The sequence below is a fragment of the Orcinus orca genome, chromosome 1, assembly GCF_937001465.1.
Source record: "Orcinus orca chromosome 1, mOrcOrc1.1, whole genome shotgun sequence".
Classification (NCBI taxonomy): Eukaryota; Metazoa; Chordata; class Mammalia; order Artiodactyla; family Delphinidae; genus Orcinus; species Orcinus orca.
The window spans coordinates 29,039,221-29,066,534 of NC_064559.1; the positions used below are offsets into that span (position 1 = coordinate 29,039,221).

The window sequence follows — 27,314 nt, forward strand, 5'->3', positions numbered from 1 at the left end:
AAGCAGGACAAGAGAGCTGATCTCAGGTCTTTGTTGATGAATCTAGAGGTGGAACGAGACCACCTGCCCACCCTCTGCCCACTCCTGAATCCCGCTATCACCAGAGAAAAGCACATGACTGACGTCAGCTCATTCTAAAAGGGTGGCAACATACTATATCTCATTTTGACACTCAACGCTGTTGGCAATCCTATTACACTTCCCTAGCATAGCCATCTTCATACTTTCTAAAATGATCATTTCCCCCCTTGTTTTGTCCTGCTAAGTCTCCTAAAATTTCTCATTCAGCCAATCATTTTCCTCCTATTTATTAAAACAAACAACAGCAGCGGCAGTAAATCAGACAGGAACTTTCTCATCTTCCTAGCACTAAATCTACCCACCCATTTGTATGTCAGTCCCACTGCCATATTCCTGTTCATGCAAGAGTCCCTACTTTTATCTAAGACCAACTTTTCTGCCTTAATCAGAATCCTATGCTTCTTGCCCTCTCAGGGACTTGGCTTCTGCAATAGTTTTCTTCTATTCTGCATCACAATCTTTTCCTCTTCAGTGGAATTTCAGTCAGTGTATGAATATGCTCTAACGTGTCCTGTCCCAAACAAAGAACACATGTTTGATACACACTGAAACCAAGCAGGACCCTGTGGGGCTCCTGGGCATGGAAGCCTGTCTGTGTCCCCTGTTTCTTGTTTGTAGGAAATAGGCTTCAACCTCCATGACCTGCCCCAAATTCCAAAGGGCAGGTTCAAACAGTTGCTAATCAGGGAAGGGAGGGGATGCAGAGATAGGTGTAGCAGCCAAAAAACATTAGTGCAGCCTTGGGGCAGAGTCCTGGTTCCACCTCAAGGGATATGCATAACAGTATCTTTGAGCTCTTCTGCAAAACGAAAACCCCCAACAAATGGAAAATATTAACTACTTGATGAAGCATTCTTCATTCCAGAGAGAAGATCACAGTTTGATAACTTTGAGAACCACAGAAGCTCATCAAGAGACAGCCTGGGGCCAGATTAAAGAAATGTAGGCCCTACACACACCCTGATCCTTATCAGCAGCCCCAACTTTGAACCATTGTTATAAAACCCCTCACCAAATACCCCCAGGTTGGGACACACAGTTTTTGAGGGCACAAGCCTTCTGTGTGCCCCTTTTCCTGACAAAGCAATAAAGCTATTCTTTCCTGCTTTACCCAAAACTCTGTCTCTGAGATTTGATTAGGCACCAGTGCATAGATGTGAGTTTTCCGCATCAACATCTCCCTCAAGCTGCATTTCCATGTCTCTGGTGGTGTTTGCAGTCTTAGGGTTATCTGGAGCTGGTATCTCTCCCTTGCTCACCACACATTCTCCCCTTAAACTCCTCCTCCTCATGCCTGAATCTAACAGTCCCACCTCTGTATTATTTCACTGGAACTCCCAGCAGTGTTCAAGACAGGTGATTACCCTCTCCTTTTTAAAAGCAATACCGAATGGGTCTATCTGTTAGCTAGTGCTTCCCAAAGCATCACACCAAAACTCCGTGGCTTAAAATAACAATTTACTGTTTATGGGTCTTCTGGGCAGTTTATATGGTCTCTTCTTTTCTCACTCAAGTGTGATGGTCAAGTGCAGGTAATGTGGTTCTGCTGATCTAGGCTAGGTTCTTACATGCTGTGGGTTGGCTGGTTCTAGGATGGCCTCAGCTGCAAATTTCAACACTGGCAGCTTTGCATACTCTGGCCAGCTCTATTCTAGCTCAGTCCCTCTGTAAGGTAATAAGGCTGATTTACTGGTGGCAATTTTTGATTCTGTGTGTGTCTGTGTGCTAATATAGAGGAAAAGAATCTGAAATATTTTTATCCCTCTACATTTCTGTGAATGGCATGGTTTTGTCTTCAGATACAACGGAAATGAGTAAGAACTTAATGGAGTCATTTTTCATGTTGCAAAGGAGCAAAACAAAAATAAAGGAGGATTCAAAGCATCCTTAGGTTATTCCATTTCTGTGTGAAGACCTGTAGGAACAGAAAAAGCATTTTAGGATAAGGGCATGTGCAAAAACGTCAACTTTTTTTGTGACTGAGAAAGCTATCAGAGATAATCGAGTTATCTCTGAAATATGTAAAACCTTCTTCATATGTAAATAAAATAAACCCTGGTGGCTCTACCTTCTGTGAGAGTGTAAGAGTTCTTGAACAATGACTCATTCAGTTAGGCAAAGACATGAAACCATATTTGAATGTAAAACTATGTGAGTTACAGAGAATCTAGGAAGCTGGGTATCAGTACACACTACTGCCAATATAGCATGTAGGGTAGATATGGGGTCAAGGAAAAGTTAACAAATACTACAGAGGTAGATGAGAAATGCCAAGTAGTGGGTACTGCTCTTTGAAATTGGTTTGATTTGATTGGTGGAATTAAATGTTGAAGGCCTATAGGGATCATTTAGTTCAACACCATTTTGTCTATTAAGCCATTAGAAAAGAATCTGAAGCCCAACAGGACATAGAGAGGACATAGACAGGACATAGAGAGCTTGGGGCACAGCCAGGACCAGACTCACCCAATCTTCATCCTTGTCTTCTGGCTGTGGGCGCTACTTTACTGCTGAGAAAACTCTTGTACTGATTTTAGTGTGTTTCCGTCGTGCTTAAGGCTTAAAAAATTATCCTATCTCCTCTGCAGGAATTTATTAACTTGGGTGTTCTGGACACTATATGAGCTTTTTACATCCAGAAAATTGACATCTTGATGGTTTTCATGGGACAGGGTATTTAAGATATTTTTCGTGAGATTAGATATTCAAGGCAAATCACAAGTCTGTGTTTTTCAAAGTGATCTTTTCACATGAATGACTTTTCAAATACACTGTTTTACTCATTGTTTTACATGTCTTGATCTGTAGAATAGAGTAATTGAATTCTCCAAATCTGTGTTGAGCTGGAACTCCTCCATGGCTACCCTCATTTTATAGAGGTAACTTTACTTGATGCCTTCACCTCCTCCTCCAATCTTCTCCTCCCCCTGAAAAAATGAGGGGCAGTGTCCTAGGAAAGGTTGATACCTTTCCTAATTAATTGGGGAATCAGTTGTCTTTCCGGTAAATGGAGAAATCTACCACATGAAACCAGTAAGCTAAACTGTTTGGTTTTCTTGGCCCCCAAACTTGGGAAAACAAATGGAATTCAAATTTTCTTCTATTAACCTAATGTGAATGTACGATTGAGTATTTCTGAGATCTAAAGCTATGGTAAAATTTTAACTTTGTCTGTTAAAAGGAAACAGTGATGCTAGTAACCTAAAACAATGATCAGTTAGAATCATTACAGTTTGTATTTGGAATTGAGTATACAAATAATTTGGTAACAATGAAAATTTCCTAATTAAATTTTGTTTGCAGTGGAATTAAAATTTGTCTGTATATATTCTTGGAAGATCAGAGTACCTAGGATTCTTAATGATATAAATGTAGAAACTTTTCAGAGAGGCAGCAGGGTCAGTACTGAAGCCTGGGGACATTGGAGTCATATTTCCAGATTGAAGCCCCAAATTGTCAGAGTTTCTCAAACTAGGCAAGTTTCCTAATCTCTGTTTCCCATTTTGTAAAATGGGGATGCTAATACTACCCACTACAATGGGATCAAGATAATCTATACATTGCACTTGAAGTACCTGGTACTTAACAAGAAATTAGCTGTGACTCTCTAGGCAATTGGGCTAATGGCACACTGTTATAGTCCATTCGAGTTGGTGGGGGGGCTCCTGTAACAAAGTAGCACAGACTGGGTGGCTCATAAATAACAGAAACTTGTTTTTCATAGTCCTAGAGGCTAGAAGTCTGAGATGAAGGTGCCAATGTGGTCAGGTTTTGATGCAGGCCCTCTTCCAAGCACGGGCAGAGGGCTTATTGGATCCTAACCTGGCAGAAAGAGGGTGAGCACCCTCTGGCCTCCTTCAATAGGGCACTAATGAATCCCATTCACAAGGGTGCCACCCTCATGACTTAATTATCTCCCAAAGGCCCTACCTCCAAATGCCATGACATTGGGGATTAGATTTCAGCCTATGGATTTGGGGGCAATACAAACATTCAGGTTATAACACATACTAACCTACTATTTCTCTTGGGAGGTTTTGTTGTTGTTATTTTGGGTTTTTTTGTTTGTTTGTTTTTGGTTTTTTTAGCCTAAACATGTATGCTAGCAACTCATTTAATTGTCATTTAATTTTTTTTAACATTTCTGCTAGAAAGAGAAGAAAATTTGTTTTGTTCAGGTTAGGCAGAGAGGATGGTTATATAACCCATTGCTCTTTAAGTACCTATGTATCTATCTGTCTATCTATCATCTCTCTTTCTATCTATGAAGTTCTTATTCTTCTTTGATCTAGTGATAACATCTTACTGGTTTCCTCATTGATTATTGAATTAAATAAAATCCTTAACATATATTCATTTTATATCTGGATCAGAGTCATGATTATATCTCCCTTAAAAATGATCTTTTAACAACTGCAACTAAGAACACATTTTCTATACTGATAAAAAGGAGAGGAAGTTAAAAAAAAAAAAAACCTACACCCACTAAAAAATGGTCAAGTCCATTTTTTTCTTCAAGTGTCAAAAAATATGTTGCCCTGCATACCTGACTTACTCCGACTTAAAATACAAGGTCATAGCTATTACCAGGAAAGCTGTAACAACTTTTTTGTTGGTTTGCTTTTAAATTCAGTATTCATGTATGAATTATGTCACATTATAATCTGTAGATGTCTAGCAAATATAAGATGTACAGTTCAAATCTCTTAATATAAACATGAAACCATAAGCAACCAGGGGGCATGCAGACACCGTTTATTGAACAATGGGGTGCACATTTAGTTGGCAATTCTGTAGTTTGCGTGGATTTCTGGTTTCACGTCACAGACGATGCTCAAAAGCTGGTTGATCACACTTTCCATGGACTTGTTGTAGCTTCCATTCAGTTCTTTTATCTTCTCTAGCGTTTGCGCTTCTATTTCTTCCGAGATATTACTCTGAGAGCCCATTATCTGCCAAAATAAAACAGACAATTCACTACATTATACATCATATTAAAATTTAGTTGTTTTGTAAGAGTAGCATCGACATATATACACTACGGAATGTAAAATAGTTGGCTGGTGGGAAGGAGAAGCATAGCACAGGGAGATCAGCTTGGTGCTTTGTGACCACCTAGAGGGGTGGGATAGAGAGGATGGGAGGGAGGATCAAGAGGGAGGGGATATGGGGACATATGTATGCATATGGCTGATTCATTTGGTGTACAACAGAAACTAACACAGTATTGTGAAGCAATTATACTCCAATAAAGATCTATTAAAAATTTAATTGTTTTATAAGTTAAATTCATTTTGGCTTGTTTGTCATTTACATTATGCATTATTTTTCCAGAATTTTTTCAGAGAATGGGTAAGATCACCAGTATTATGAGTGGGATGGATACACTTTTCTAAAGAATATTATCTGCAAAAAAAAAGTCAAACCTGAATCACTATGCTGTGCACCTGAAACTATGTTGTAAATCAACTATTAAAAAAAAAGGAAGCTGGCCACAACAGGTGACTTCTACTTCTAAATTGACCTTCACACAGTACAAATTGAATGCAAGTTCACAGTCATGATACCATGCTCAGAAATTTTTTCATGTATTGATATTTATAATAGTTTCCATTGAATTCCTGTATCTTACCTATTGCTTACTTTCTGTATTAAAAGTCTGGAAAATAAAGTTGAAAGACATTAAACCCATTTTGCTGGTCTTTAAAGAGCAAATACCTGGTTTGTCAATTTTTAAAATACATTATCTGAACTCATTAAATCTTTTTTTTTTTTTTTTTTTGCTGTACACGGGCCTCTCACTGTTGTGGCCTCTACCGCTGTGGAGCACAGGCTCCGGATGCGCAGGCTCAGCGGCCATGGCTCACGGGCCCATCCGCTCCGTGGCATGTGGGGTCTTCTTGGACCGGGGCACAAACCCGCGTCCCCTGCATCGGCAGGTGGACTCTCAACCACTGCGCCACCAGGGAAGCCCTTTTTTTTTTTTAGAAAAATACAGCCACAGTATGCTCAATAAGATACTTTCACATGCACAGGCGTACGTTTTTTTAGGTATTAGATATAATCTTGAAAATTTTGGTATAAATTGGGATATACAGACATTTGGTCCCTAAATTTTATGGCTCGAGTTACAATTTTTTGATGGTGTGAAAGTGATACAAATTCAGTAGAAACTGTACTTTGAATTTTGATCTTTTCCAGGGCTAGTGATATTCTATACGATACTCTCTTGTGTTGCTGAGCAGTGGAGGCCACAGCTCCCAGTGGGCCCAGCGATCTCAAGGGTCAACAACCCTTATACTCCCAACCATTCTGTACCCAAACAGCCATTTGGTTTTTCCCTTTTGGTACAGTATTCAATCAATTACATGAGATATTCAACACTTTATTACAAGATCAGCTGTGTTAGATGACTTTGCCTAACTGTAGGCTAATGACAGTGTTCCAATCACGTTTAAGGCAGGCTGGGCTAAGCTATGATATGGGTAGCTTAGGTGTATTCAATGCATTTTTGACTTCGATAGTTTCAACCTACCATGGGTTTATCAGGAGGTAACCCCACCATAAGCTGAGGAAGATCTGTACTTGTCCATCTAGTTCCATTGTAATTTTAGACTTCTGTTTAACTTATCTTTCTGATTGGTCTTTCATGGGCAATGATTCCCAGTATTTACCAGTACCTCCTCTATCTCTTAGCCTCTCTGTCAAGTAATGATATGACTGAAATATAATTTTACCAGGGGAGTTACCAGTTTAAAGGGATTCTGCAGAGAAACCCTTTGTAAGGTTATCCTTTGCTAAAGCAGACAGACAACTCCTAATTTTATCTCCTTTGTAAACTCAGCCTTTCTTGAACAGGACATTGTGAAGGCAACACAGCTGGTTTTTCTCTTCCATGAGTGTTTATGGAAAGTATGCATTTAATTTAGTCCAAGAGACCTCACTAATGATTGATTTTTTACTTCAAGGTAAAGAAGGCTATTCTAAATTCTAGAATCCACATGATCTTTCTGGGTCCCAAACTTGAAATCAAATGCCATTGAGGTGATCAGATTCAAGTTCTTTTTTGTTTATAGTCCAGGCAATTGGGGCTTCCTAGTTCAAAGAGAGTCATTTTGGAGTGATATAGCTTCTAAGACATCTAATAACTTTTATAAAATAACATTTTGATAAGTGAGTATACAAGAAGCAAAACATGTGGACGAAATTTCCCTTGCTATGAAGATATTGAAAAATAGAAGAGAAATACTTACCAAAATTAGTTCTACCAGAATAAAATTTTTCCTCTAAATCCAATATTGGATTTTTTTTTTGAGTTTGATAGAGTCTACCAAACTCAAAAAAAAAAATTATTGTTTCTAAATTCAATGTCTTAAGTGGTGAAAAATTTAAAAGACACACAGTTATGAAACTATTATCTACTTTTCTTTGGAGTAGTGTTAAAAATAGTTATTATTACTAGGCTAAGTTATTGCAACTGTCCTAAAGGACTTTGGAAAAGTTCACCTCAACCTTAGGCTCTTTATTTTTATTGGAGTGTATTTGCTTAACAATGATGTGTTAGTTTCCGCTGTACCACAAAATGAATCAGCTATAGGTATACATATATCCTCTCCCTCTCAAACCTCCCTCCCACCACCCCCATCCCAGCCATCTAGGTCATCACAGAGCCCCGAGCTGAGCTTCCTGTTCTATACAAGAGTTTCCCACTACCTATTTATTTTACACATGGTAGTGTATATATGTCAAAGATACTCTCTCAACCTTAAGCTCTTTATTTTTTAAATGGGGATAACATCACCCATTTGATGGGATCATTTTAAAAAGTCAGCCGGATTCATGAATGCAAAGTGGTGCTGTCCAACAGAAATGCAATAGCCCCAAAGTGAGCCATGTAAGTAATTTTAAATTTTCTAGAGTTGTATTTTAAAAATTGGTAAAATTAACTTGAATAATATTTTTATTTAACCCAATATAATCATACTACTCTTTTAATATACAGTGTAATATTATTGCATTATTGTTTGTCATACTAAGTCTTTGTAATCTGGTATGTATTTTACCTTTATAGAATGCCTTAATTTGGACTAGCTACATTTCAAGTGCTTGGTAGCTACATGAGAATTACCATCATTTTTGATAGTGCAGGTCTAGGGCGGCAGATGACAGCCACTAGTATTAATTATATTCTTAAGGTGATTTGTTAAGGCAACATGATAATTTTCTGAAGATATTTATTATGAAGACGGTGTTTAGCACAGAAGCTTAGCACTGAGCAAATAATCAGTAAATGTTAGTCATGGTTATTATGATTTCTCACTGTGTTGCTTGTACTTTAAAATTTGTATAATCCATCTTAAACTTTCAGAAACATCGGAATACCCTTGTCAACAACCCATACTCCTATGTCTCATCCTGCATAATTATATGACATTATTTCTGAGTTTATTTGACCTGCAATAATTTGAGTTTCTGCACTGTTTCCTAGATGGTACGATAGCGTGACTCACCATACACCACTTTAAATTGTCTTCCTTGGGAAGAATTGCATTTGTATCTGAAGACAGTGCTACTTTAAGCCATGTAGGAGTTTAAATGAATGAATGTAAGCTCCACAAAGGGAGGGATAAGTGTCATCTCGTCCACTGATGAGTTATAACTGCCTCAGACATTGCCAGGCACATAGTAGATGCCCAATACATATTTGTTGAACAGAATAGAATGAGCAGATCACCAGGTGTTACAAGAACTTATTACCGGTTCTACTGTTCTTTTTGGCCAAAGCCTGCTGCTTGAATATTTGGGACACTGTATAAATTAGAAGTTGATAATTAAGTGACAACTAGTGGTACATTTGATCGAAGGGTACAATTTAAAGACTTCTCTACGTGTATTTTCAAACCTTCAGTGTTGAGACTGATGTGTATAGCTTTACAGCTTAATGACCGATGGTGTTGGTGAAATCTTTCAGCATTCAATGAGTTTCTTTTTAAGTTGTTTACATGTTCCAGTTTAAGGGCAATCAGAGGTTCAGGTCCCACACACAGTTTTGCGTTCTCAATTTGTGGTTGCTTCAAGGAAACAAAAATGTTTTCATGATATGAATTTAGGAAGAAAGATTAAAGACAAAAACCTTCAATATGCCCAGGGCAACCATTTTCAGGTCTTTGGTTTACATGAATGGTGCATCTAACTTCTACTTGCATTAACAGTAGATTTCATTTTTCCACTGTAGTAGTCCAGATTTCTTTTTATCTTCTTCGGTAGAAGATGTTATTTTGTAGGACTTTTCCAAAGTTCTACAGGATGGTTGCAGTAACTCCATCACTATAGTTTTGTCTTTTTGAGAATATCGTATAAATGGAATCACACAGTATATACTTCGTATCCAATATAAATGAAATCAAACAGTATAAATGACGGCCTTCTCTCACTCAGCATGGCATCATTTTTAGAGTCACCCAAGCTGTTGCCTGTATTTTTAGTTTGGTCTTTTTCATTGCGGAGTGGTATGAAATTCTAGCAAGGGATAAAGTGAAACAAGGAATGAGTAAATAAGCAAGGGATCAGTAAATCTTTGTTATAAAAATATTTGTTGATATACAGCCCACATTGGGATACTTGCTTCTATTGACAAGTCAGGGGGGTTGGAAAAACCCAGACATGAACAAGAGCTAAAAAGCAACCAAAAAAGTAGCATCAAGGAGCAATCCCCACAGCAGGCAGAAAACTGGTTTCTTGGGTCTCCTCCCAGACCTCCCACATGCCCTGGGTTAATGATGATGAGCTTTAACTGGAATAGCTCTGTGTCTGACATATGGAGGTCACGCCAGGAAAGAAGATCTGTGCTCATGGTTGACAGTATGCTTGAGGTAGCAGAGGCTTAAACATGCTGAACGTTTTATGTAAGCTTTTGATCAACTAGCTGTAAGATTGGCTTAGAGCTCTAATTATGAGAGTAATGAGGAATTTTAATTATTCTCTGATGCAGAGAACAAATATCCTGAACCAGTTTTACATTTTAGGAGATTCTTCTGGAGAAATAATATTTCAAGAGATTAAACCCAGCCACTTTCTAAAATGATGGTCAGTTTTGTAATTACTTAAAAATGTATATATTAGAAATATCCAACACAGGATCAAAAGAGCTGATTGGTGTGAAGAATGATTATTTTTTCAGGTCCTAATATGGCATGGTTATGACAGAACTCAGTAGGAAAGATAAAGGCATGGAAGGGATGTTTAGTTATTCACTCTTACTGGATACTTATTGGATACTGACTGTGGAGCAGACTCCATACCAATGTCAAGGAAAGCAACAGAGAACAAAACAAAGAACCTGCATTTTGGTGCTTATAGTCCAGAAGGAAAGATAAACAATAAACAAACTATGTAAATATATAATATATCCAGTAGTGATAAATGCTATGAGTACAATGGGTACTTACTTTCTTTTTTTATGAGAGACACAATTTTAGATAAGGTGATCAGGAAGAAGAGCTAACAACTAAACAGAGATCAAGGAGAGATGAATGTGTGTAAAAGAAGAAGATCCTTGGAATGGATAGAGCATAGGCAAAGGCCCTGTGGCAGCAGCCTGTTTAGTTCTTCTGGGGTAAAACAGGGAGACATATGGCGAGACCAGAACAAGTAGGGACAAAAGTAGTAAAAAAATATTACAAATGACCAAAGTAGATATTGTTGTCTATTGCTGAAAAGTCTTCTGGTATTTCCTGATGATTTCCTTTTCAATTAGCTGGCTTCATTCCATAAATCTTTCATGAAAATATAAAGCAATGCTGTTTCCTACCCTAACATTTAAAAACTATCTGTGGTTCGGAGTAAAAGGTAAGTGCATGACATTTTCAGAGCTGACAGTTTAGAGAGATAGCCAAGGGCCAATCATAGAGCGCGTATATGCATGTGTGGACTTGGGACTTTATGATTCCTTTTTCCAAATATCGATAAGAAGAATTTATTTTCGCTGAGTGGTCCACTTTGTTCTAGAAATGGCTTTTTATTTTAAGAAACAGCCCATTGGAAAAGTTTTTCCTACCGTGTAATCCAATTTACCCGATCCCACCTGGGCTCCGCACCTACTGCCCCTAAAATCAAAGCTGTAAACAGAAAGATTTACAAACTGCTTGTAGTTCATCTTGCAATGTCAGGCTTCTGCACAGAGCTTTATTTGTATTTTTGCTGAGGCAAAAAGAAAATATATAAACTTTAGTTATGGCACATGGAATTTAAGCCATATTGCAATCAGCTCTGAAAAATTCATGCGCTTATATATATATATATATATATATATATATATATATACACATCTTTATTGGAGTATAATTGCTTTACAATGGTGTGTTAGTTTCTGCTTTATAACAAAGTGAATCAGTTATACATATACATATGTTCCCATATCTCTTCCCTCTTGCGTCTCCCTTCCTCCCTCCCACCCTCCCTATCCCACCCCTCCAGGCAATCACAAAGCACCGAGCTGATCTCCCTGTGCTATGCGGCTGCTTCCCACTAGCTATCTACCTTACGTTTGGTAGTGTATATATGTCCATGCCTCTCTCTCGCTGCTTATATATCTTTTTTACTGTAAACTGTAGATATTTTTTTAAGTGCTAGTGTAGGAAAAAGCATTTCTTTATATTTTCCTAAAAGATTTGTTGAATGAAGCCAGCCTGTTGAAAAGGAAATCATAAGGAAATACCAGAAGACTTTTCAGCAATAGATAACAACATGTACTTGGGTCATTCCTAAATCTTGAATCCACCAAAGGAAATTTGGCCTAACAAGTTCATTGTAGAACATTGTACAACACTTTTTATTGATTCTATTAGTAAACGTTAACAGACAACAGCAACCAAAATGTTCTCTGATGTTTCTTTCTTTTTAAAATGTGTTAGTCAATTATCTGTTGTAGTTGTGGCTCGGGGGCTCTAGAGTGCAGGCTCAGTAGTTGTGGAGCACGGGCTTAGTTGCTCCGCAGCATGTGGGATCTTCCCAGAGCAGGACTCCAACCGGTGCCCCCTGCATTGGCAGACCACAACTACTGAAGCCCACGCGCCTAGAGCCCGTGCTCCGCAACAAGAGAAGCCACCACAATGTGAAGCCTGCGCACCACAGTGAAGAGTAGCTCCCGCTTGCCGCAACTAGAGAAAGCCCACGTGCAGCAACGAAGACCCAACGCAGCCAAAAATAAATGAATAAATACATTAATTAATTAAAAAAAAGAATCTGTCGTAGGAATAATACTTTAACCAATTCCATCCACTTGTATATTTGAGAATACGATTTTTAATCTACAATGTGTTAGACAATAACTATAGACTGACACTTTCTATGACAAATCAAAACGCCTTGGAAGTGAAAATGTAAAATCAGTAATTCTGTAACGTTTAAGATTTTGCTTGATATTCAGCCTCGGTTGAACTATATTCGCTCCATCCAGGGTATTTTTCTCTCCTGGTAGTGTGCATGACACCTTATGAGGATTAATATCATTATTAATGAATATTCATACCTTATAGTCTATGCTGCAAAAAATCAGTGCTGACTTTCTTACTTACCTTAGCGTGTTTCTGTCGAAATTCCTGATCTCTCTGCATTCTGTACTGGTCAATTTCTGCCATTGCTTCCTCCTTGGCTTGACGCAAACGCTTGGCTTTTCCTGAAAATTAACAGTGGCATAGAAGGAGCACTATTTCTTTTCAACCCATCTGGAATTTACAACTTGATTTTTAAAAATATGGGTGAGGTCTTACATTATTACTATTATTATTATTTTTGCGGTACGCGGGCCTCTCACTGTTGTGGCCTCTCCCGTTGCGGAGCACAGGCTCCGGACGCGCAGGCTCAGTGGCCATGGCTCACGGGCCCAGCCGCTCCGCGGCATGTGGGATCTTCCCCGACCGGGGCACGAACCCATGTCCGCTGCATCGGCAGGCAGACTCTCAACCACTGCGCCACCAGGGAAGCCCTCTTACATTATTTTTTGACGCTTTTTTTTTTTTTTCTAGAATGACATCCTGCATTAAAAAATGATAGATATTGAAAAATTCCTGGTTTTTTCAATTGGATTCTTTAGAACATGGAAATGACAACATTCTTTCACACCTCCATGTTTCAATAAAATATCTGCCCATTTACTCACAGCAGTACCAGCCAGAGAACAGATTTTAGCTGTCACTGAGTCAGAAAGACATTATTTGGTCAGACTTTCTGTCCTGATTTGCTGCCAGGAATCCTTCAGTCCATACCAACTGGATTCTGTTGAATACTGGCAGATCTCCAAATGCACAAACATGCAGCTCAGACTCTATCAAACCAACTAACAATTTTTTAAAGCATTTTATTGGGTTTTTTCCTAGCCATTTGTTGACTCTAGAAAGTCTGATTAAGCCCCAGAGCACATCAAAGTAGATACTTTTTGTAGTAGCTTTCTCTGAGGGGGACTTGAAAGTGATTGTAAAACCAACCGTTTTTAATGGTTATGAGATTTAGTTAAGTAGCTCTCTTTTCTTTTATTAAGAGCAAAGGTGTAAGCCTTAAGCCAGCAGACAGCAATGCAGATGAAAGTTTCAGACAAACACAAAGCTGTGGAGATCATTAGGTGAGCACATGACGTTTTTTGACAACCAGAGTAAGTTTGGGGGGTTATAGAGTAATAGTCATCGCTGCTAGGCACTCACCAGCCACCACCTTCAGATACTAATGCTTTGTGATCATTAAAACTTTAAAGAAATTCTCAACTGTATTAAAATTAATTTGTCTCAGAATCTATCGTCTCTTTATTGTAGTTAAATGCCTTTATTCTTTTGCCCATTTAACATAGTTTCTTCTCGCTGATAAGGTCTCAAGCTTTTGTTTTTAATCGTTGTCAAGGGTTTGTTATATGGTGTAGACTTTGAACTAAATAAGTGTATTTTCAGACATAGGAAACAAACTTATGGTTACCAAAGGGGAAAGGGGGGAAGAGGGATAAATTAGGAATTTGAGATTAACATATACACAGTACTATATATAAACGTAAATTAGATAAAATAGATAACCAGCAAGGACTATATAGCATGGGAAACTATATTGAATATTTTGTAATAACCTGTAAGGGAAAATAATCTGAAAAAGAATATATATATATATATATATATACACACACACAGATATATATATATATATATATATAAATAACAGAATCACTTTGCTGTACACCTGAAACTAACACAACATTGTAAATCAACTATACTTCAATAAAAATAATGAATGAATAAATAAATAAATAAATGTGTTCTCTTTAAGTAGCATTAAAAAAATCTTAAACTTTTATCTATGTGTCAATCTAGATACAGGCTTTTACATGGTTTCATCTTTCTGTACCTTTGTTGTATTTGAGTGTAGTTGGTGTCTAAATTTCTCTCCCTGCTGCGTATGAGTTGCTTTGCTAGTCACTGTATATAGATGGGATAAAGAGAGTCGCTGAGTTATAAATTGAGATGTGTCTCTTTGAATATGTATTACCCTTGAATGGGACTGAGCTGACCTCATTCAGAACAGAATCTGTCTACACTCTCTGTAAAATCCAAGGTCTCATATAAATTAATGGTCTTCTGATGCTTGAGGCTTAATGGAACATTCACAGCAATGCTTACCTTTTTCCTACTTAATTAATGCTCCTTACCATTTTGCATATACAGATTTCTTTATTCTCGATAGTTCTAACCATTTTGTGGCAACCAAACACATGCTATCCGCAGAACAATTAGATATGTTGGCAAGGAAAGCTGTTGCTGGATCCCCAGCCTACTTTCTTATCACGGCTTATCATTCACATTAGGACAAAAATATGTTTAAGATGTATTAACATTTTCTTAGTTATAATGGGTTCTAGGATACATAATGATGGGTTGTAGGATACGATTTTATCCAATCAACCACATAAAACGTCTTGACTTTCCACCTTAATTGCAAATTATGTTAAATATACTGGTTTCAAAGTCTCGACTCTAGCACATAAAAATAATAATAGAAAGAAGAAAATCTCCATGTGCCCTGCCGCCGGGAAGAATCCAGTACTCCACTTAAGAGGCTGCATATTAGCTCCATCGTGCAGTGACAAGCTCAGAGTGTGTCTGAGCCCCTCCTCGTGGCACCAGTCACCCGCTGGTTCTCATTCAGTTAAAGAGGAGAGCCACAGGGAAGTCGCTGCTAGCACAGCAATTTTCTGGAAGGACTGGGCAGCTGCCGCCTGTGAGAGCTTGCATATCTTCCACCTGATTTCATCCAGGGCAAGAAACTAGAGCCTCACGCTGACTGTCTCGCTGGAGGTGAAGCAAAATGCATGCATCAAATCCACTTGTATTAACCTCTAGCTGGCTTCTCTGTCTCTGCGGGAGATTTCCAAAGTTTTAAATTACACCTCTTTCAGAAAGACAGATACCATTTGATATTGCTTATATCCGGAATCTAAAAAAAAATGATGCAAATGAACTTACCTACAAAGCAGAAACACAGTCTTAGAGAATGAACTTATGGTTACCAGGGGCAACGTGCCGGGGTGTCGAGGGATAGATTGGGAGTTTGAGATTGGCATGTACACACTGCTATATTTTAAATAGAAAACCAACAAGGACCTACTGTATAGCACAGGGCACTCTGCTCAATACTCTGTAATAACCTAAATGGGAAAAGAATTTGAAAAAGAATGGATATATGTATATGCATAACGCAATCACTCTGCTGTACACCTGTAACTAACACATCACTGTTAATCAACTATCCTCCAATATAAAATAAAAATTAAAAAAAAAACAGCATAAAAAATTACACCTCTTTCTTCTTAAGCATTAAAAGCTGCTGTGAACCAAAAGGGGTTCATTTTCTTATTTCTCAATACTTTCTCTATCAAACACAAGGGCGACCCTATGACAGATTTTAAATACAACAGTCAAATTTTTGTCCCAAATTTCCTCCAAGATCACACAGGCTTATTAGGCTGAATGCTCTAACTTTTGTTTTAGAGAATGTGGTAATCTCACACGTCACGATTTTAAATACTGCTAAATCAGGTGCTTCAGGGTGGTGCAGGAAAGGATGGTTTTCATTTATTCATCCATTATTCATTCAATATTTATTGAACACTTATTACGACTTATTACTTATTACACTTATTACTACACTTAATACTACTTATTATGCACAGGGCTAGAGCCAGAAAAATATATGATATGGTCCTTGCCTCTAGCTCAGGTACATATGGTGTATTTTTGTTTTTTTGGCTGCAATGCCAGGCATGCAGGGTCTTAGTTCTCTAACCAATCAGGGATCCAACCCTCACCCCTTGCATTGGGAGCACAGAATCTTAACCATTGGACAGCCAGAGAAGTCCCAATATGGTGTATTTTGGAAACATGTACATGCTGCTTCAACGTCCAAGAGGAAAATTAGAAAATGCATAAAATTGTGAAGGATACACAAAATCAACTGTGAAAGCAATGAAACAGAAATCTTGGTTCTATTTGTTTTGTGACAGTTAAAGATGACAACATTTATGGAAACTTCTACTATGAAAATTCTAGAGCCTGTGCTTCCCCTTCATCCTGAGAGTCATGTTGCATCTTCTGGTAACAGAGGAAGTGAAAAATACAAACAGACCCACACATGTAGAGTAAGGGGCTCAGAAAAGGCTGCTAGGGGAGGTCAGGGAAGACTTCTGAGGAGGAAACGTTAAGCTGAATAGACTTAGCCAGGACAGAAATGGGAATGAATTGTCTACTTTTGAGATTAGAAAAAATACAAGACCATCTTTTCTGAGATATTTTTGGGAAAATTGGACTACCAGGGAATTCCCTTATTTTATTAAATTTATTTTATTGAAGTATAGCTGATTTACAATGTTGTGTTAATTTCGGCTGTAGAGCAAAATGATTCAGTTATACATATAGATACATTCCTTTTTTCATATTCTTTTTCATTATGGTTTATCACAGGATACTGAATACAGTTCCCCTTGCTATACAGTAGGACCTTGTGGTTTATCCATCCTCTCTATGATAGTTTGCATCTGCTAATCCCAAACTCCAAATCCATCCTTCCCCCAACCCTCCTCCCCCTTGGCAACCACAAGTCTGTTCTCCATCTCTGAAGTCACTCATTTTTAGACATTTTGTTTGTTATACAGAAATGTCCTACATTCAACAAGCCATTATTGGGATTGTTTTTTTGTGGGAGGAAAAGTAGGAGAGAAAGATGTTTGGATTGATTTTTAGGTGATTTGTGGGGAAAGGACTAAGAAATCGGGCAGGTTACACTTGAACTCTATGTGGGGACAGAGGGCAAGGCTCACAGCTGCATCCTGCCTGGTTTCTTGGCTAGAAGAGGCCAAGGGACTGTCCCAAGATGCTGATGGGTCCTTGAGACACTCTGTTGGTTGTATGGCTAAACTGGTTCTGGAATGTGTTCTGGTGGGAAGACAAGATGACATTGATCATTTCCGAAGGAAATCAGAATGATACAGTAGGCACTGATACAATAAGATGTTAGAAGCTTTGTAACCTTAAGCCAGTTATTTAGAGTTTCTGAACCTGAGTATTCTCATCTATAAAACAGATTTAAGAATCTACTGCAAAGAGTCATTGGAAGGATTTTTAAAATTGTATATGAAGTGATTGTAAGAATATGCAACAATTTCTAATCATTGTTAGGAAAACAGATTCCAATTCCTGGGACCCTTTTGCTAAGAAGGAAGGCAGCGAGTAAAGCATGAGCTGGAGGAAAGGTCCCTAGGATGTCACCAAAAAAGAAGCCTCTGTAGGCTTCCCTGAGGACACCTACATGGGTATATCCAGAGGGCGGCTGGACAGACATTTTTGGAATTCAGGAGAAAGGTCTAAAATGGAGACAGAGATTTGCTTGTTAGTCATCTGAGTTTGTGCGTGTACTAGTCCTAGCAGCGGGTTTGCACTGAAATCAACACCAGGGGACGGGGTGGGGGGGGGTGTCGAATGAGAAGAAAAGAGGGCTAAGGTCTCAACCTAGGGATCACCAACATTGGGGGATGAGGAAAGGAAGAGGAACCTCAGGAGGATCTGAGAGTAGTCATCAGAGAAGTAGGGGAAACCAAGAGAGAGGACAGAACTGTGCAAGGAGGAGGTGGCCAACACACATTCCGTGGAGTGGAAATAAGAGACATCTAACCAACCAATACTCCTGTCTATCTACTATGTCCCCCACTCTTCTAGGTCTGTTGATACAGCAGTGAAAACCACAACAGACAAAATTTCTGCTCTCGTGGAGCTCTGAATGTAAGAGGGGGAAGCAGAGATAGGAAACAGGTAGTAAGGATATGATATGGCAGGGATGATGAACACTGTGCAGGGGAATCAAGGCGCCTAAGGGACAGAGAGACAGCAGTGGGTGCTGACACAGATAGGGCAAGCCTTTCAGAGGACGGGGTATATGAGCAGAGACTTCAAGGAATGAAATAACTAGCCATGCAAATGCCTGAAAGGGAAGAGCATTCCAGGCAGAGGGAACAGCAGAGGCAAAGACCCTGAGGGGGAAGGGTATTTGACCGGTTCAAGGAACAGTAAAAGCATCCACCTGGCTGGGTCACAGGTCAAAGAGAGCAGAATGGTTGAATGTTAGGAAATGATATCAGAGAGGCAGCAGTGGGACCAGGTCACGGAGACCTCTTGGGGTTGATAAAAGACTGGAATCCCTGAGGTGCTAAAGCCATGAAAGGTTTTTAGCCACAATGTGGCATTATACTACTTCTGGTTTAAAAGAATTTCTTGGGACTTCCCTGGTGGTCCAATGGTTAAGACTCTAAGCTTCCAATGCAGGGGGCACAGGTTCGTTCCCCGGTCAGGGAACTAAGATCTCACATGCTGTGCATAGTGACCAGAAAAGAAAAAAGAAAAAAAATAATACAAGAAAGGATTTCTTTGGCTAGTGTGGTGAAAATAGATTGTAAGGGCTAGGGAGAAGCAGGAAGATCGATTTGAAATCTATTGCAATAGGTCAGACAAGTGTTAATGATGATTAGAAATAGTAAAGCAGCAGTGGAATTGACAAGAAGTTCTATATACTTTGAAGACAGAGTTGATGGAGAAACAGAGATAGATGAGTCAATGCTGGCTCCATCATTTTATTTTGGGGCAGAGTCAAGAGAGCAGTTTAATTGAGATGGCCATTAAACATCTAGTGGTGTGGGGAGAAGGCTGATGTTTATATAAATTTGGAGATCAGGGAAGCAATTCGGGCTGGAAATATTAATTTTGGGAATCATCAACCTGGAGCCAGGATTTAAAGTCATGGAATTAGATGTAATCACTTAGGAAGTATCTGTGGATACAGAAGAGAGCAAGTCCCACCTGGGCCCCCAACCGTAGAGATTGGGAAGATGAGAGAAAGCCAAGCATGAGAGCAGGGCTGCATAGTCCAGTGAGGGAAGAGTTTCAGAGATGAAAGAGGAATTCAGTTGGGACTGAGATAGTTAATTAATTGGATTTAGCAACTTTGATGGTCTTGACAAGGGGGGCTTTGGTGGAGTTGGAGGGACAAACATCTGATTAGAATGGGTTCAGGAGAAAATGGAGTTTAAAAAAATGTAGACACAGGCAATACAGGCAACTTCTTTGAGACGTTTTCACTAACAAAAACAGACTAAGAAGGTAAGGACTCAGGACAGCCAAGTGAATCTGACAATTAGAGGATGTTGGATTGTGTCCTTCAAAATATGTTTACATCTGGTACCTGTGAATGTGACTTTACTTGGAAAGAAGGTCTTCGCAGATGTAATCAAGTTAAAATGAGGTCATGCTAGGGCTTCCCTGGTGGCGCAGTGGTTGAGAGTCCACCTGCCGATGTAGGGGACACGGGTTCGTGCCCCGGTCCGGGAAGATCCCACATGCCGCGGAGCGGCTGGGCCCGTGAGCCATGGCCACTGAGCCTGCGCGTCCGGAGCCTGTGCTCCGCAACGGGAGAGGTCACAACAGTGAGAGGCCCGTGTACTGCAAAAAACCAAAACAAAACAAAACAAATATGAGGTCATGCTGGATTGAGATGGGCCCTATGTCTGATGACTGGTGCCCTTCTAAGGGAGGCAGATCTGGAGACAGAAGCGTAGGGGCACAGAGTAGACACACAGGGAAGAAGACCTTGTGATTACAGAGGCAGAGATTAGAAGGATGCAGCTCAAAGCCAAGGAAAGCCAAGGATTGCCGGCGATCAGCAGAGGTTAGGAGAGAGGCACGGCAGATTCTCCCTGAGGGTCTCCAGGAGGAAGCAGCCCCGCCAGCGCCTTATGTCTGGACTTCTGGTCACCAGAGCCGGAGGTTAATACATTTCTGATGTCGTAAGCCACCCTGTGTGTGGTGATTGGTTACAGCGGCCCTAGGAAGATAATAGAGTGGCTTAGAGAATCAGAGCAACAATGTTAGTTGAGCTTTGGAAACCAAGTCAGATACTTGAGTGTGGTACAAAGAGTAGGCATACAAGTGAAAAAAAAAAAGCATAAACGGAGCAGAGGTCACCTTGATTTGGTATAAACACAAAGTGCACTTGAGGAATGCTTGGAGATTTCTATCTGTTGCTGATAACATTTTTATTCTGCTCTACCACATAGAAAAAAAAAGGAAAAAGCTTTCTTGGCTCTGGGGGGTTGCTAATATTATGATATAACCAACCCGGTTTGAAGAATGCTTTTATTTGGTTCACCTACTACACACATTGGAAAAAGTGAATTTGCCAAGGAAACAAAGAAGCTCCTCTCTTTTGGTGCCTATCCTCATCTCTCCTTTCATTACTCTACCTCCTTGTAATTACTTTGCTTTTTCTTTTACTTGTGCTTTCCTTGTTAAAAAAAATATAACCAAATGTTATTAAGAGATGAAAATGTCGTGTGGTTATTATTTGAACATGACCCACTCAAAGAAATGAAAGCCCAACATACCTACAAATACCCCATTAGTCTGTGGGCTATAAAGAAAAAGGAAGCATTTACAAGCCTACAAAACATACAAAACAGGGCCATGAATTTTTACTGTAACAATTTTTATTTTATTCGTTCAGTAGAAGGCGTATCTTCATGAATCAGAACACACACTTGCATAGTGAAAATTGATGAAATCAAGGTGCTTGTTTAAATAAACTTGGAATATCTGCACACTGGGAAACAAACAATTACAAATGCTGATTTACAAAACTATTGTTGGTAGGCCTCCTAGAGAGCCAGACACATCTGCACTATTGTATTCCCTGATGCGTTATCTAAGTAAGAAGTAGAAATATTTCAATTATTTATTTTGCACTAAAGTATAATTCAATGGGGACTTCATCAAAGACGCTGAGGAGGTCAGGGGAACTCAGCTGAACTCAGAATCCTCGTTATTAAGTAGCGGAAGAATACGCATAGCTAATTCTCGTGCAGCCCCTTCTGGGTACCAGCGGGTGTTTTAAGTCCTTTATAAGCATTCGCTCAGTTGATTATGACATCGACTCCACGAGGTAGATACTGTTCCTCCAATTTGAGGCTAAGAAGGTCAAGGCATCAGGATCCTAAGAGACGACCTGCCCAGTGCCACCCAGCCAGTTGGAGGCTCAGCCCACACTGTCTGGTTGCAACCCCTGCGGGTGTGTCCCTTTCCAAGATTGCAGTGGTATAAGTGAAATAAATACTGCTCTCATAAAAGGTCATAACTTAAAGTAAAAAATCATATTCCAAAGAAACACAAGTCCTTATTCCTCCTGTTGATAATGGTACCTTGAATTTCTATTCTAATTCTGATCAAAGATGCAGTTCAAGTCCCCAAACCTGGGCTCCAGGATAGGTCCCAGTTCTGTTGCAAAAATGTATTTAGTTTGTCTTCGGCCAACACACCCACTTTGATGCTTTGATTGATGAACAACTTTTAGGCAAAAGGTATTAACTTCAAGTAAGATTATTTAAAATAGTGTCAACCTACTGTGATTCCATCTGAATTCAACCAAACAGTGTCTCAAATAAAAATTTAGGTGAAGGTCTTAACTAATAAATACAAAGGAACGCATAATCGGTGAATAGAGGCAAATATCTGAGTTCTTCAAATGAAATGTAGGTAAGGATCTTAACTAAAAAATACAATGGAATCCATAATCAGTGAATAGAGGCAAACATCTAGAAGCAGACCCAGTCTCCCCTATTACAAGAAAAATTGACCCAGAAGCTGCAGCAGTTGTAAAAAAGAATGAAATTAGACTGTGTATTCTATTCTTCTATTTCATTCTTCTATTGTTATTACTTATAGTAATATACAATATATAGTATAAGTTAAAAACAACAATAACTAGTTAGTTTGCACCCTACTGCCTTAGGCATCATTTTCTGATCCTTAAAAATATTTGGCCATATACGTATTAAATATTTATATAAAATATAATATTTATATTTAATATTATAAACATAATATAAAATATAAATATTATATATATTTTATTCTTATATATTTTTATATTTTAAAAAATATAAAAGATATTCATATATTTTAGAAAAGAAAAAATTGAAACTCAGAAATCCTCAATAACTTGCAAAAGAAACATAAGAAAAAGCCAATGTTTTTTCTATTTTGTTGCCTCACTTTTTAAGTCTGTTCCCTCACCCCCAACTCCGCACTCCCGCTCCTTCAAAACAAAACAAAAAACAAACTCATCTGTCTCAGCAGCTGGTAAGTGGAGACCTGTGATCCTTATACAACGGGGCCTCCAACCCCTAATCTGTACCCCTTTAGGCAAAACCTTTATTTTTTTAACATTTATTTATACCATCTACTGGATTATGTAACAGCTTCACCGGGATGTGAGGCAGCCTCCTTAATGGAATAAATCAATATTTTTGCAACATAATATTAAACATGTCCACCTTATTAATCTTATATTTTTCTAAAAGGATTAACATGTAAATTGCTGTGTTTTCTCTCTCTCTCCCTCCCTCTCTTTCTCCCATTTAAAATGAATATTCCCAAGTCTCTTTCTAGCAGAGACTCTATGTGTAAGTTTCTGAGGGACTTTCCAATAAATGGATTTAAGAAAGAGATGGTGATTCTAGACCTTCTACAATGGTGTTCACTATTGTGATCTGTTGGTTCTCATTCTGAATCTCTATTCTGCCTTGGTTATGTCAGATTTTCAAATAAATCTCTTTATGGAAAAAGATAAAGTGAAACATATGGGTTTATAAAAATGATGGCTATCTGTACCTCTCATGTCATTTACATATTTACGTCACTGGGGAATTCTTTAAGGAAAGGTCTAGGTCTACTCATCAGCATATGTATTAGAGTGGCTTGGAAATGGTGGGTGCCCGATAAGTACTTATTGAGTTAAATAAATGAATGAAATAAAACATAGTGAAATATGAGAGAAGCTACAAAATAGCAGGTAGCAAAGGTATTATTTTATGTTGCCTTAGCGTGCTTAAGAAGTGAGTATGATGCCCAGTTACAGCTGGGCAAGAAAACAGCTTCTATCCAGTGAAAATGCTTCTCAAAGCTGTTTGAGGCAGAGGAGAGACATTCTCTGTAAAATTGAGTGCAGAGGTTATTGGTTGAAATAACATTTGGAAACATATTTTCCAAAATGTTTTTAAGGTCTGGGTATTTACTATTACTGATTGATATTTGCTTGAATATTTAAGAACAAAGACGAAGAAAAAGAAAAGTACACAAGTACTTTCAGTGACCAGCAAACAAAATGAACATTTTGTATACGAATAATACAGTATGGATTTTCTAGTACTGACTTCTGAGGAAAGATTGCCCAAGGACAGCATACATACTTGAGGAAAGGAAAAGAAGTTTGGCTTTTATCTTTATTATGAAATCGGAGCTTAGACTGTTTTGACTGGTTCCCACTTTCAAACAACTCGTATGATTTACAGTACTTCTCTAATGATGCTGAAAAAGGAGAAGTAGTTGGTAAAAATCATTTGGATCCTATAATAATAGTGATTCTTTTTTTTTCTTTTTTTGGTTTCTCATTTGTTGTTTACTTATTTTTTTATTGAAGTATAGTTGATTTACAATGCTGTGTTAATTTCTGCTGTATAAGCAAAGTGATTCAGATATATATATATATACACACACACACATTCTTTTTTTAAATATGCTTTTCCATTATGGTTTATTATAGGATACTGAATATAGTTCTCTGTGCTGTATAGTAGGACCTTGCTGTTTATTGATAACATCGATCCTGTATGTGCTTTATCATTGTTTCACTTCTTCTATAATGGAAAATAAAGGTAACATAATGATCACATCTTAAAATAAGTTGGTTTTCTGTTCTGGATATTTTAAATGTGGTAAAGAAATCTGAATAAAAAATAAGGGAGTTTTCTACACTGTTTCAGCTGGCAGGTACTGGACTGCTTTGTTTCCTGTACAATTACGCTGCATTCATACCATTTTGCCATCCTTGGCATGGTTTCTTGTAGAAAAAGAAATGGAGAACTAGGTAAAGTTTTCTTTTTCATTATCTTTCGCCATCCTGTTCTCTTCTAGCTCCTCCACATGGGGTCTTTTTCTTTTTTGTTGTTGGTGCCCACCTTGCTGAGTGTTCAGGAAATCAATTTATCTTAAGAAAGGAAAATGATTTTGCCTGCGGTAGAAAACCCCAGGGGACAGAGCAGTGCCTCAGCCCGACTTCCTCTCTCACATTGTAATGTCCTGTGCCTGCATTTCATGCGATACACTGAAACTAGCTTCCGCCAGTATCACCCGATTCCTATCACTCCATGCATCCAACTACTTACATAAGCAACGATTTTAAGACATGATCCCTATCTCTCAGGGCTTTGAATCTAATTGCAGAGACAGGGCATGTGATTAGGGAGAAGGTAAATGACATACCTTCCTATAGATTAAGTCATCATGTGATAGGAAATGGGACAGTGGGAAGAACAGAGGTCTTGGCCCAGGGAACATGAATTTGGGTTGCAGATCTGCGATCTTAGTTTATTCATTATAAAAATCATGTACGTTTTGTACCATGCAGTTGTTAAGATCGTGGCTGGGTGATCAGACCCCATCCAAATCCAGTCTCTACCATTTACCCTCTGTGGACCTTGGGAAAGGGGCAGAATTTCTCTAAGCATCACTTTCCCCTTTTTGCAAAATAGATTTGTGTGAGGGGTAAATAAGATAAGCTTTGAACATGGTGCTTGGATGATATTTTCTATTTTTAAAAAAATATTATGGCAAATTATGGACTCAGTTTCTAGATATGTGAAATGGAAATAATAGTAATACCTAATTCATGTGGTTGTTGTAAGTATCAAGGAGAACAGGAAGGGGCTTGAGGTTTATTGAGAACATCTTACCTGTTAAGTCAGTAGATGCAGGGCTAAATAGCAAGAGTATTAGAAAATGAGAATAAAATGGAAATATTTTTAAAACTTAGAAATTAAAAGCTATCCAGAGAGGGAGGAGAATGAGCCATTAACTGTTATGATCACAATTTTACAGACACAGAAACTGATGCTTACAGAGCTTAAGTCACTTGCTTATGTTCACTCCTTAGTAAGCAGATTCAATCTGGAAGTTGTCTATCTCTCTCTTTTGTTTTTTTCTTGGCCACACTGCATGGCTTGTGGGATCTTAGTTCCCCAACCAGGGATTGAACCCAGCCCTGGCAGTGAAAGCACCAAGTCCTAACCACTGGACAGCCAGGGAATTCCCAGTGGTCTATCTCTGAACCATGTCACAATATTGAGACACTGCAGCTGGGCAATGTGAAGGAACTTGCAGAGGCAAAGCTTAAGCCTGTGTCTCCCTGACTTCAATGTCCATTATCATTTCACGTAGCAGGTAGCCTGTCCAAAAGATCTGAGCTGGCTAAATCCATCCCCACTACAGTGATGGGGGACAGACAACTGGGTAGCTTCTATGAACTGGCCAAGGTCTACCAGGGAGTGTGGTGGAACCAGGATTTTTTTTTTTTTTTTTAAGAAGATGTTGGGGGTAGGAGTTTTATTAATTAATTAATTTATTTTTGCTGTGTTGGGTCTTCGTTTCTGTGTGCGGGCTTTCTCTAGTTGCGGCGAGCGGGGGCCACTCTTCATCGCGGTGCGCGGGCCTCTCACTATCGTGGCCTCTCTTGTTGCGGAGCACAGGCTCCAGACGCGCAGGCTCAGTAGTTGTGGCTCACGGGCCTAGTTGTTCCGTGGCATGTGGGATCCTCCCAGACCAGGGCTTGAACCCGTGTCCCCTGCATTAGCAGGTAGATTCTCAACCACTGCGCCACCAGGGAAGCCCCATGGAACCAGGATTTAACCAGAGTCTGCCTGCCCCTGAGATCCGTGCTCATCCTACTGCACCCCCCCTCGTCCCTTTTTGTGACAAAACTCACAAATCAGACAGAATGGAGACTTACTCTTCTTAGCCTCCTCGAGCTTGTCCTTGGCCCTTTTCTCTGCCTGGAGGAGCTGGTGGATCCCTTGAGACTGGCTGGTCATGGCGGCGGCTCCAGCCAGGCGGCTTCTGTGACTCTGGGAAGTGATGGATCTATTTATCCTTAGAGAAATCACCACATAGATCAAATTGTTGTGTCAACAGTGAGTTCTAAGCACAGCTGTTGGTTCCAAAATGGCCTGAGTGAGTAGGATAGCTGGACTCCAAGGAGAGCCCAAGGTGGAATCCAGAAAAACAAGTTAAGTCAAGGAAGTTGAGAACTTATTTCTGCCAACTTTAGCTCTTTTCTGTGAAATGGGTGTTGCATCTACTTACAAAGAGTGAGTAAGAGGTCTTTAGGGAGATCAGCGAACCTATCCCTCCTAGGAATATTGACTTATTTACTGAATTTTTCTTTCAAGTTACAAGATCTTTCTTTGTTCTTTGTCCTGGTGGTTCTAGTTTTAGGTCTTTATTTGTTCCTAGTGATTCAATTATATCCTCAGGACAAATTTATTAACGTTTTGGGAGGAAAGGGGATTTCCTGGGTTTATGATAGACATCTATTCTGTTCTCTCCCTAGGCCTCAGGTGATAGGAAAGAAAAGGATTCTTTGGGGCTTTGTGCTGTTCTGTAGTAGTGCTGTTTGCTAGAGTTTGATCTTAGTACAGTGACTAAATCAGCATTAAGGGAAATATTACTGAAGCTTTTGAGTCTAAATTAAAATCATCTAAACATGCATTTTATGTTAATTGATTTGTGCTTGCATTGGGGGTTGTCCTAAGACAGTCCAATGAAATCCATCAT

General features: G+C 39.0%; 1 protein-coding gene across 1 annotated transcript; it reads right to left on the bottom strand.

Annotated features, from left to right (window-relative positions):
* Positions 1–4,826: 4,826 nt before the first annotated feature.
* Positions 4,827–26,622, bottom strand: ATP6V1G3 (ATPase H+ transporting V1 subunit G3). Its single transcript, XM_004285832.2, has 3 exons — positions 26,491–26,622; positions 12,657–12,757; positions 4,827–5,033 (listed from the first exon to the last, which is right to left on the bottom strand). Exons 1-3 carry the CDS (start codon positions 26,570–26,572, stop codon positions 4,860–4,862), a joined length of 357 nt encoding a protein of 118 aa, XP_004285880.1. The 5' UTR covers positions 26,573–26,622; the 3' UTR covers positions 4,827–4,859.
* Between the last annotated feature and the right edge of the window lie 692 nt (positions 26,623–27,314).

Excerpts from the sequence above, each read along its gene's own strand:
- ATP6V1G3 (XM_004285832.2), bottom strand. The coding sequence starts at position 26,572 with ATGACCAGCCAGTCTCAAGGGATCCACCAGCTCCTCCAGGCAGAGAAA. Across the intron at positions 12,758-26,490 it reads GCTCGAGGAGGCTAAGAAGA|GAAAAGCCAAGCGTTTGCGT; the intron begins GTAAGTCTCCAT and ends GTTAATTTTCAG. Across the intron at positions 5,034-12,656 it reads TTCGACAGAAACACGCTAAG|ATAATGGGCTCTCAGAGTAA; the intron begins GTAAGTAAGAAA and ends TTATTTTGGCAG.